Source organism: Bacillus rossius, chromosome 1 (genome assembly GCF_032445375.1).
Source record: "Bacillus rossius redtenbacheri isolate Brsri chromosome 1, Brsri_v3, whole genome shotgun sequence".
Classification (NCBI taxonomy): domain Eukaryota; kingdom Metazoa; phylum Arthropoda; class Insecta; order Phasmatodea; family Bacillidae; genus Bacillus; species Bacillus rossius.
The window spans coordinates 308,537,362-308,549,956 of NC_086330.1; the positions used below are offsets into that span (position 1 = coordinate 308,537,362).

The following is a 12,595-nucleotide window of genomic DNA, read 5'->3' on the forward strand; positions in this document are numbered from 1 at the left end:
TGTACAGTAAAATGAAGTTTGAAAATTGCATAAAGTTTACTCTTAAGAATATATATTCTTGGTTAGTAATAGTGAATATTTTTTATAAGGCATGCTCGTGTTAAAATTATACAAGACATAATAAAAGTACAATCATAATTGAAAAAATCGAAAGAAAAAAATTGGGGGCTGTGTACTCTCTTTTACTCTCTAGCCTTAATGGTGCATATACAGTACGTGATATTGATTTAATTTTCACTTTTGAAATTGAACATCATAAAGTAGAGACATTGTAGCATCTTAATGTGTAGCGTGCAGGTGTTCCAGCTAAATTTTATTGGTACAAATTTTAGAAAAATGTAGTTGTTTTAGATGGAGACTTTAATAAAAGGAAAATAATTTAATTAAATAACTCCTTTTTTATTACTCAGTTCATGAATTCAATCTTATCAAAATGTGTATTTCCAACCTTATATAAACAGTTTCTCTAATAAAAAAATAAAAATCAAACAACTAATGATCACACTGTTCACTGTATTATCCATTAATTTTAAAATTCGAGTGTACAAACAATAGCTTCTGTAATCATCAAAACAGTCTAGTTAAATAAAATGTTAACATTCAAAAGGAAAATAATAAATCACATTGGTATTTCAATTTAAATACAACTTGTTATGAAACATCCAAATTTCTTGGATTCGGTTGGCATAACTTTTCTAATTAAATTATAGTAGTTCTGAATCATATTTTATTTTAAGTTATGTGTTGTTTCAATTACATCTTCATTTCTCTAAATATAGGTTCTTCCTTTCTCATCTGCAGCACAATATTATAACAAAATACAGGACAATTGAGGAATGGTAGTTTTGAAGGGGGGGGGGGGGGAAGGAGACCAAGCCCTGGAAAAAGAAAAACCAACCAGTTGCTTGGGAATTATTACAATTTATCCCTGCCTAAACTCCAAACAAATATTTGGATTACTTCAATAGTTTGGAACACAAATTTGTTAACATTGACAACTCTTTAAGCATGTATCCCCATTTGACTCAACACATCTCAGTTTTTATTAGTTTGAAAACTAACGGTGCCCGGATGCATTTATTAGGCATGCTAATTGTACATAATGAAATTTACATCTTAACTTATTCTCATAGTATTTGAGGGATTACCTATTGTATTATATAAAAACTCTGCTTTAGAGTTTTCAGTAATTTGGTAGCTCCCAATAGATTTATTTTTTCTCTCTCTCAAAATTAGGTTTGTTTAATCAGATCTTTAAAAATTTTGTTCACACCACTGTGAAAAAAGCTGTATCGAATCGGACAATGATTATTGAGTCCCTTGAGCAGACAGACAAATTACACATATGTCGGGAACTGAGAAAAAAAAGTCTACAATTTTATTATTTGAGGTATGGTTTATTTCATGATATAAAATTCCAAAGGTTTAACAGCATCTACTCTTAAAATATATATCATGTCACTCATTGATTTTATCATTATTCTCTTTATCTGGTCCTTATTTTAAGTGTGCATTTTTGTCAGACTTGCATACAAGCAAAAAAAAAAATGCTGCTTCAGAGCTTATTGTCAAATTTTTTTTAATCATTTCGAAATGTAACACCAAAAAAATGAATTTACAGGTGTATTCAATTCTGATTTTTTTGTATATAAATTTATGTTATAGATGATACCAAATAAATCTCAAGACAAAAAGCTCTCCTTTTTTCTGTTTTATATATATATATATATATATATTTTTTTTTTTAATCGTAAAATGAATTTTCTTAGCGGCAAAGTATTTTGCTATTCAAGTTAGATGGAGGTCGAAAGCATGAAAAATGTTCATAATGAAAAGAATTTTTTTCTAAAAGCAATACTATCTCAATTGCTCCTACAGTTTTTGTGTCCCTAACTGTGAAGACAAGTCTTATCAGCACAGAGGGTGCTGTCATAAGGCAAAACATGGCAGTGTGTTTGGAGAAGTGAGGTTCTGTCCTGCAAGCAAGTTCAAAGATAAAGGCTTCCTTAGATCAGTTATTTCCTTCGACACACAATTCTGAATACCAGCCTGCCATTTAGTGCTATGTCTCGCGACCAATCAACGTGTTGTGTCCGGTCACTTTCTGTAGTTACAATTTTGACAGGTTATTTATTCGCATATCAGATTTTATTTTCAGCCTTTTATGTGGATTACACAAATGTAAACTATGGAAGGTGGAACACCAAAAAGAAACTACATTGGTAGGCTACGAGGGAGGGAATGCAAGTTTGTGTTGAAAGTATTTAAGTATTTTTCAAAAAAACATGAGTGTTAACAGTAAAGTTAAGAAAGCTTTGGTCAACTTTGGTCAGCAGTAGCAATAGTGATTAAAAGGTATGTGTTGTTATATTAATTTCTTTATCAAGTTAACTTTACAATTTTCGTATGAATTTGTACCACTGAATGTTTGGGAACAGTTTCTTGTTGTAAGTAAGAGTTAAAATAGTGATTTATTACAAATTTATAAGTGATAGTGTAAAATTTATAGATAATGATGAGTAGAGACCCCAACAAATGGTGAAAAAATTATGCCATTGGCGGTGTAAAAAAAAAAACCCTCATAGCGGTACATATAAATGAGGAAAGCGGTGTTTACAAATATTTTATATTATAGATAAAAATACTATTATAAATAGCTGTTAAATTTTGTATATGCAAATCTGCTTTACATAAACAGAAAAAAAGTAAAAAATTCATTAAATGATTCATTCAATTAAACATTGTTATACTTTTTGATTACAATACTTCACATATGATACCAAGGTATTACTCATCTCAAGAAAATACTTATTCTCACGTGGTACTTTGGTACAGTTATAAAACCTGTTTTGTATGTCAGTATTTTTATACATTATCAAAGTGATGTCTTATTTTGCACAAAAAAAAAATTGTTGTAAACTAAAGAACACAGGCTTTACAAAGACTAAACACGTCTTAACAAAGTAAAAACATTCAAGATATTCCATTAAAAATCCTAAGTTACAATACACAGTATTTCAATATCCAAATTCAATTATAGAGTCTATCTCACTGTACATAATAGAAATTCTCCTCTGCAGGCAAGTTTGGTTGGTACACAAACAGTTACCATAGTATCTTTCATAGGCACTACAAAGTAGCAGACTCTGCCTTACATCGGCCCGCTTTATCTGTCATTTCATCACACAAGAATACAATCTGTTTTTCTTCTACAGTGTGCCTTATTGCTTCCTTATTTGCCTAGCCAATTTTTGGGACATAAGATTCTCTAAGCATGTTGGCTGATGGCAAATCCACTGCACCTAAAATGTATACGTAACTTACAATATACAGTAAACTCTCGATTATCCGGGCCTGAATTATCCGGTTTTCGGGTTATCCGTGCTTGATTTTTTTATGAACTTGTAAAAAAATGACGGGGTGTATAGCCCAGGAAACAAAGGTTTCAACCTGTGAAAAATTTGTCCAAAGCTGAATTTTTGCACAGTGGTAGAGTCGACTATGCTTGATAACATACCGAAAGTTTACCGCTGTAGACCTTGTGCGTATCACTGAAAATTTGCAGTTAAGTCCTAGATGACAGCGACTTGCAGCAGTTCATTAAAATGCTTCCCATTTTCGCACTTTTACCCGTAGACTCTCGATAGCTATATGAAAATAATCTTAAAGCACTACTACTCACATTTATAATTAATAAAGTTCTAAAAATTAATATTAAAGGTAAGAAAAAAAATGTTAAATTAATGAAATAAGTTTTTTTACATCAGTCAAGTCAATAAAAAGACAATTCACTTAAAAATAAAGGGTCTTACGCAAATATTTCTTTAACAAAAGTTGTTGTATAGTTCTTAAGCTTTCCAGGGACATATCTCTCAAAAGTCTAGCTTAATTTATAGGATCACTAGAGACTCCCGAGCTTATCAATGTCGTCTACGCACTGCGACAGAGCCACAGCCGCAAGCGCTGTGGCCACTCTCACTCCCACGAAATCGAAGATGTTTAATCTTTGTAAAATTTGCTCCTAACTGAAATTTAAAACAGTGGTAACATTCAAGTTTTCTAGTAACATTTGAAATGTTTACCTCCGCAAACCTTGCGCGGAACACCATAACGAGAAGTTAAGTCCTAAATAATACTTTATTGACCACTCAACAATATGGCACTATAACGTAATTACTATAGTATACTTTCAGAATAGCAAACCAAAACTTACTCAAAACATTAATCTCAATGATTAAATTTAAAAATCTTTCACTACGTTTGGCTAAATATGATATTTATTCAATAATATTAGAAGAGAGGTGTTCTGAAAAAAAGGGCACAAATGAAAATACGTATTACAAAAACACGTAGAGCCCGATGTGAAAACATTAAATAAAAGTAGTTGCAAAGTTCTTCAACTTTAAATTAGTTTATTTGTTGAGAGCTTGGTACAATGTGTCTGACCGCTAAAGCGATCCGAGCCGCGTAGTGTATACTACTGCGAGGTTGTCAAAGTAGGCTCGGGTCGGGACGAATTTCGCCGTAAAGAAACAAAGGTTTTTAATACATGGAAAATTATCCCAAAGAAAAAACTTTGTACAATTTCAAAAATGAACGTTTCTTAGTAACATATCAAAAGTTTACCGATGCAAACCTTGTGCGTCACACCAAAAACGAGCAGTTAAGCCCAAAATGTCAATTTTTTGCAACAATCCACAATAATGGATATTGCAAATGCAGTTTATGGAGTAGACTGACAGTATGGAACCCAAAATAATCTAGAAACATTGCCCTATCTGAGGATAGTGATAAAAAGTACAAAGTTTAAACATCTTTCTATAAAATAGACAATTTAAATCATGAAAGTTAACGAATTCACTTTCATTCAATTTTTAGGAAATATAAATACATTTTACAAAAACTTAAAGAGCCCAAAACGGAAATAGCTTAGAGTAATAGTTGTTGCATATTTATTGATCTTTAAATTGGTGTATTCTTTAAGTGTCTCATACAATTAGTCTGACCGCTGAAGCGATCCGAGCCGCGTAGTGTATACTACTGCGATGTTGTCGAAGTAGGCTCGGGTCGGGACGAATTTCGCTGTAAAGAAACAAAGGTTTTTAATACATGGAAAATTATCCCAAAGAAGAAACTTTGTACAGTTGTAGAGTGAACTTTTCTTAGTAACATATCAAAAGTTTACCGATGCAAACCTTGTGCGTCACGCAAAAAACGAGCAGTTAAGCCCAAAATGTAAATGTTTTGCAACGATCTACAATAATGGATATTGCAAATGCAGTTTATGGAGTAGACTGACAGTATGTAACCCAAAATAATCTAGAAACATTTTCCTCTTTGAGGATAGTAATAAAAAGTACACAGTTTTAACATCTTTATATAAAATAGACAATTTAAATCATTAAAGTTGAGAAATTCATTTTCATTCAATTTTACGGAAAAGTTAATACATCTTACATAAATATAAAGAGCCCTACTTGAAAATCGCTTTCAATAAACGTTGTTGCATATTTATTCTTCTTTAAATGGGTATATTTGTTAAGGGTCTCATACAATTTGTTTGACCCCTGAAGCTATCCGAGCCGTGTAGTGTGTACTACTGTGAGGTTGCCGAAGTCGGCTTGGGGTCGGGACAAATTTCGCTGTTAAGAAACATGGAAAATTATCCCAAAGCAGAAACTTTGTACAGTTGTAGAATAAACGTTTCTTAGTAACATGTCAAAAGTTTACCGATGATCCCTTGTGATCACACCAATAACGAGCAGTTAAGTCCTAAATGATAATTTCCCAAACGATCCAAAAAATTGTGTTTCGTATATAATTTAATATCTCTATAAATACTTTTTTTAAGTAGGCTCCCAGTATACAGCAAACTTGGTTTGTCCTCAAACGCCATACTACTACGGTAATGGGAATATGAAATCATTATAGACAAGATTTTGTTCCGTTTACTATGGTGAAACCAGAGCTAACCGAGAAATGACCGAACGTCCCGGAAAGTTGTGATATTTGACGATATTGCGCGAGTAGCACACCCGTACGTGACTACAGAGAATGGATAGTTTCCTTAACCGTTAGGATTTCTGGTACAAACACCCTCTCACAGGTAGGGTCATAAAATACGGTCAAACTCTTGCAAAAACATCCACCACCGCTCTTTACCACTAGCAATCCAACGACGTCAGCTAGGCGCAGCACTCAAATACATTAACTTATTTAAAAAAAAACTGAATATGTAATGCTACCTATACGTTTTACAGCACAACTCGTGTTTTATTTATTTTCTGGAAAAAAAACCTATTATTTTAGGAATTATGTTTTAAAAGTGAAAAAAAAACTCAGATGTACATTTACGATGTATCGTTTTATTCAATTTTTATGTAATAAACTGATTTTAAAGAAGTAAATATCTAATTTTTCATTTTGTCGAATACAGGATACATTAAAATTTTGTATTGTTCTGATCGAAAATAAAACGATGTATCAGAAATAAAAAAAAATATTTGTTGCTAAAAAAATAATTTTTAATAATAAAATTTTTGAAACAGAATAAATCCATGCAGATATAAAACCAGAGGTCCTCTAGAGTTTTTCATTTACAAGTTCCAAGCAGAAATCGTTTATTGTTAATTTTATTGTATCAAAAAACATTCATATAAGAAAAAAAAATGCATATCTCATTACATGTAACATACACCCTCTCATATGAATTAGCTATGCTTTAAGTAATCCCTAAATAATACCCAGTTGAATGAGTGTCTCAGTACGCAGTGTGTCGCAATGCCGCGCTGGAACGGCGGTGGCCGTGAGAGATCAGTACGGCCGCAGTACACTGCAACGCTCGGGCTGCTTTAATGAGCCAACTAATTACGTTAGACTCTTTATAAATATACTGTCTTAAAGCTAAATGTATAACCAAAAACATTTATTTAGACATTTTTCGTATTGGACTCTTCAAATTGGTGTAAATAGTATTTTTATCTGAGTGGCAAAGATAAAAAATAATATGTCATGAAATCTCTTAGTATCAAATCTTTAATATTAACAATTTATCCTTTTTACAACATTAAAGGCTGTATTAGATTATTTTGGTAGTTTTATGGACAGTCTAAATTAAAAACTGTACAAATGGGTAGCATTTTAATGGATTGATGTAAGTCGCTGTCATCTAGGACTTAAATGCAAATTTTCGGTGATACGCACAAGGTCTACAGCGGTAAACTTTCGGTATGTTATTATGCATAGTCAAATCTACAACTGTGCAAAAATTCAGCTTTGGACAAATTTTTCACAGGTTTGTGCCTTTTTAAGTCTTGGTTTCCTGTAGATAGACCACGACCATTTGGTCATCGAAGGTGGGTGGCTTGAATTTTGAGTGGCCAGTTGCAAAGCCTTCCACCTTCACTTACCCGGGGTGGCTTGAATTTTGAGTGGCCAGTTGCAAAGCCTTCCACCTTCACTTACCCTTACCTGACCCTTCAGACCCTCATTCCCCCGCCCCCATTACCCGTCAATTTGCCACACTTTAAACCAAAAAGGAATGCCTTGACTGCTGCTTCTGGCTGAACTCCCCCCCCCCCCTCCCCACCTTTTCTTTTTCTTTTCAAGCGTTCTTTTCACAGTTCTTTTCACAGCGCCCCGCTACGCTAAAAAAAAAAAAAAAGTCCCTCTACCTCTTTTACCTTCCCACACTCCTGACGGCTGGAAGAGGCATTTTTCACGCAGTTATTTACATCAGTTCTCCCAGGCACATTTGTTTTTGTAATCATGTCTAGTGCTCACAATAGCAGAGAAGTTAGAAGTTGTGGACAGGTTAAAAAAAAAGGAGAAACTGCCGCGAAATTAGCACAGGGATATGAAATAGGAATCCAAACCGTGCGAGACATTAATAAAAGTGAAGAAAAACTGTTGCAGTTTGCTAGTAGATCAGACAGTGTGGCAGGGCCTTCTAAACGTAAAAGCATGAAAACATCTACCCAGGCAGATGTTGACAAAGCTTTGTATGTTTGGTTTAGGTCGTTAAAAGGGTGGAGGGAGATGCTGAGTTGGGACTGCCGCCACTCTCCCTCCCGTAGCAATAAAGGGGACAGAAGAAGGATGGTGGCAACACAGTGCCAGTATTGTTTACGGTCCAATAAGCTGGGACACGGTATACAAAGCCTTTGCTTGTACTCATAGAATTCTACTGAACAGACACTCTTTTGCCAGTAAATACACCATTTTTAAGTGGTGAAACGGATTATCCGGGTTTTTTTTATGGGAATTCAATTATCAGGGCATCGGAAGGTCCCAATTAACACGGATAATCAAGAGTTTACTGTACTTATAAATAGGTAGCATTTATCAGGTTATCGCTGAAAATATTAATGTGCTAATTTACTCAAAACAATTCTTAGCCAAACCTAACCTAACCTTTTCAAGATTACTGCTGGATTGCAGAGTCGAACCATCAATCAATCAGTCAAAAATATCTTGTGGTGTGCTCACCATTTCACAATGCAATCCATCCTATTTATGTGTTTGTTAATCTGAGGTATTGCATATTTATTTGAAATAAATGTAAGTTGGCCCTAAAGGTAAGTTAATCGATAATATTGTAGGCCTACATATGCTTACTTACTTTTATTATAGGGGAAAAAATGTATTATCAGAATTTTATTATTTTATTTACGAAAAAGCCGCAACCCAAGAATTTTACTCTTTGTTTATTCTCACTTGTCAAGTGTTTATATATAATCAAATATGCAACTTATATTGTGAAATATAACTTTGCTGACGAGTCCTATACTACTTGTACCATATTTGTGTAAAAGTGGTCTCCTGGAAAGCAAAGAATTGAATTGAATTGAATTGAATTGAATTCAATTCAGTGGCTTCCTAAATTAAACATTTGGACTAGGTAAGTTGATTAGCAAAAAAAATGTGTGCATGAACAATGTTAATTATCCATAAAATCATGTTGGCCTACCCTAGGCACTTTCAACTGTTGATTTAAATTAAATTTTAAGGAATATTAAAACAGCATGTTTTTTTATTCACAATGCACGAATCTTGAGAAGTATCTACATCTAAACAGCAACACACACTGTGACTTACTCTACACTTTCGCAACCTTTGTTCAAATTTCTCATTAACTGTTTTTAAAAAAATGTTTTATTCAACTACAGTTTGCAGCATAGCATTTTGTGGAATCCAAAAACTCATTGAATTGAACATTCGTTAATTGTAATCTAAAGTATAGTGTTAATTTCATAACACTTCGCATCAGTCGTCGCACTGCATCAATAATAATATTCACAGTAAAAAACAATATCAAGACAATGTTAAAAACCAAGTATTATAGTTGCTCATTGTATTAAATAAAAATGCAGAATCGTAAATACTTGAATGTGGTATTGGCAGTTCGTACACTCATAGTCTGTAATTAAATCGTTCCTAATTAAGCACTTATAATACAGTTTAAATGTGAAAGCTATGCTAGCCCTCCTGCGTGGTTCTTTATTACTAATAATATAAAAAGAATAGTTTCATATTTAAATTTTTTGCACGCATATTACAAATTACATTGCTGTCTGCTATTCTTTTGACACCCGCAATATGGTGGTACATGTAAACAATCGTCGTGCGCATGCGCAGTCCGAAGATTTTATTTCGGGTACAGGCTTCATTGATTACCCTTGAAAAGTAAACCTGCTTCCACTCCATAGACTTTTACCTCCATGGTTAAAATGAAGATAATATCACGGCACTAGTCTTTCAGTCTGTGTTTATTTCACGCCTATTTTTATGATGGCGTAAATAAATAGAACTTGGTACATAAGGACATCATTTTGTGCGAAAAAGCGTGAATTTCATGCAGAAAACTGAGAATTTCGTCAAAACCAAAGGAAAGTCACGAAATTCGTTTAAAGTATCAAATTTTCGCATTATTTCGTGAATTTCGTGCTTCACCATTTTTCTGGGTCTCTAATGATGAGATCTTAAAATGCTTCTTGTGCAATCAGAATTCTAAAGAAACAGTTCTCCAAAAATTCATAATGTGTTAGAGATTTGGCAACAGCATGCGCTTTAAGCTGTGTACTGCAATCGAAGAGCTAAACTATATAGATATATAAAAAATAATATTATGAACCAAACAAATCAATGCACAAGTATAATCTCACTTTTCAGTACATAAAAGTAGAGTTAGTTGCATTTTAATGTTATTGGGTTGAATACTTGTAAAGCAGTCACATAATTTACTGATAATCGACACACAGTTTCCAGCCTGAGGCAGGCTGTACATGATTGGGGCTGACACTTAATAGGATCTGGCTGTCCTACCCAAAGGACCGAACTGGCAGGAAATATCAAATTATCACTTTTCAGCAAATGTCAAATCAGCACGTGTTTAAACATATTAACAATAGATTCATTTAGCTATGTAAGCAAATTTCAAGTTAAAACCACTGATGGGTATTATTTCGACACTGCCATATTTCTGTAAAATTGTCTCACAATTTGTGATTATGATGATGTTTAGATCTTGTAAATGCCTATGTCCAATTACTTTGCCCGTGAACTTGTGTATTTTTTTTTGTGTGGATTCTTATCTATAAATAAAATAAATTCAATTCTATTAGCAGTATAAAACACATCACAATTGCAACGAATGGAAGGTTTTTTTTCTTTTCCAAGATGAAGACACTAACAGACACATAACTGCAAATATAGGTATGTATCTTTGATTTATCAAATACACTGCGAGTGCCGCCGTTTCGTTTTTGCATACAATCACAGGTGTGGTAAGTTTTGCAAGAATGCATGAGGTGAGATGAGGTGTGGTATGGAGCAGCAATGAAATAAATTAACAGATGAAACAGAAATACCCCAAGTAAACATACAGGCAATGGCAACATCCTCCACGTATCCCACTTGTGAAAATCCGGGTTGAACCCCACCGAGAATTAAACCCTGGTTGCCTTGGTGGGAACGAGGATTCTAACCACTCAACCATCGCACCTCTTACACATGATTTGCTATGTTTTCAAATGTATTTTTATGTTCAAGTGTAACTTCATCAACTTGCTGGTAACAACATGACTGAACAGTGAAATAGTAGATGGAAAAATGTGTATATTCAGAGGGCTTTACAATATTCTTCACTAAATAATTTATTTCTTTTTTTAACAAAGAATTCAGTGTTAGTGAAATATATATAATTTAGCTCTTTATGTATTTTTTTCCTACAGGTCATGAAAACATAGTAAAAATCTCTGATTTTGGGATGTCTCGTGAAGAGGAGGAGTACATAGTGTCTGAGGGCATGAAGCAGATTCCCATCAAGTGGACAGCACCAGAGGCGCTCAACTTCGGTAGGTCGCAAATTACTATTTGAGTGTGAGAGGTTTCTAATGTGTTTGTATTGTTCTGTGGTTGTTCACACACAAGCAAGCCCATATTTGGGTGGAAATGTTTTACGTAAATAAACACTGATGCACTACAATTCTTGATCAAGTATTTGACATTAGAGGCTAAGGCTGTGACTCCGGGCATGATATTAAGTATTGCCTGAGCAGTTTCATCTTCAGACGAATCTTAATTCACAATTTTATTTTTCAAGATGTCTGCTTTTGTGCCAGGAAAAATAACAAGTCATTCTCTTTGCCTCTATTAGAGTTACCAACTCTTTTTGACATAGGTTCTTTTGCTCCTAATTATTATAATTCCTTGGGAGCAAAAGAGATGGCAAGTAAAACATAACTTGTGTGTTTTTTAATTATGGTTAATATGTTTTTAATTTAAAAATATAGTTTTGATTTTATACTTGTGAGTGTTTACTGACAATTTATTATTTTTGTGTAGAAAAAAGAAGTGAATATCATTGGGTTATTGGGAAAAATTGCACATTTTTGAGGAAATGAGTTACAATAGAACCCTGTTATAATGTTTCTCACTGGGGCAAAAAGAAATAAAAAAAAATATGTGCTGGAAATATCATTAGCACTTGTCAGTGTTTAAAATTTTTAATGATGGACTCATTTAGCTATGTAAGCAAATTTAATGTTAAAACCACTGATGGGTATTTTCGATGCTCAAATTTGCTTAAACCAAGCCAACAATTTTTCTTCAACACTGCCACATTTCTGTAAAATTTTCTCATGATTTGTGATGATGGTGTTTAGAGTGTAATTGACTAGTATGTCCAATTCCTTTGTCACTTTAACTTATGCTTTTTGTGGATTCCTATGTACGAATGAAATAAATTCAACTCTGTCAGCAGTAGAAAACATTTTATGTATTTTTTGTGCCATCATGGAATGTATTTTTTGTGCCATCATGGAATGGTTGAATGGTTGGCAAACTAAAATATTGTAGCAATACGTACGTTCATCTGGAAACACATCACAATTGCAAGAAACAGAAGGATTATTTTGTTTTCCAAGAGGAAAGCACTAACAGACACATAACTGCAAACGTATGTACCTTTGATATATCGAATATACTGCATTAGCCAGTGCCACCATTTTGTTTTTGCATATTTAACCTGTTAAACTTCACAGGTGTGATAAGTGTTGCAATATTTAGATTTTTTTATTATTTTTTTAGCATCTAC

The 12,595-nt window shown here is 33.4% G+C and overlaps 1 protein-coding gene across 5 annotated transcripts in view; it reads left to right on the plus strand.

Moving 5' to 3' along the window:
- Window positions 1-12,595, plus strand: part of LOC134527883 (tyrosine-protein kinase Fer) — a 143,967-nt gene that overhangs the window by 95,868 nt on the left and 35,504 nt on the right. For all 5 annotated transcript variants that reach the window (XM_063360884.1, XM_063360882.1, XM_063360886.1 and 2 more), the window contains one exon: window positions 11,232-11,354. In XM_063360884.1, the coding sequence (XP_063216954.1) occupies window positions 11,232-11,354 (123 nt within the window). The remainder of the gene's footprint in view (window positions 1-11,231; window positions 11,355-12,595) is intronic.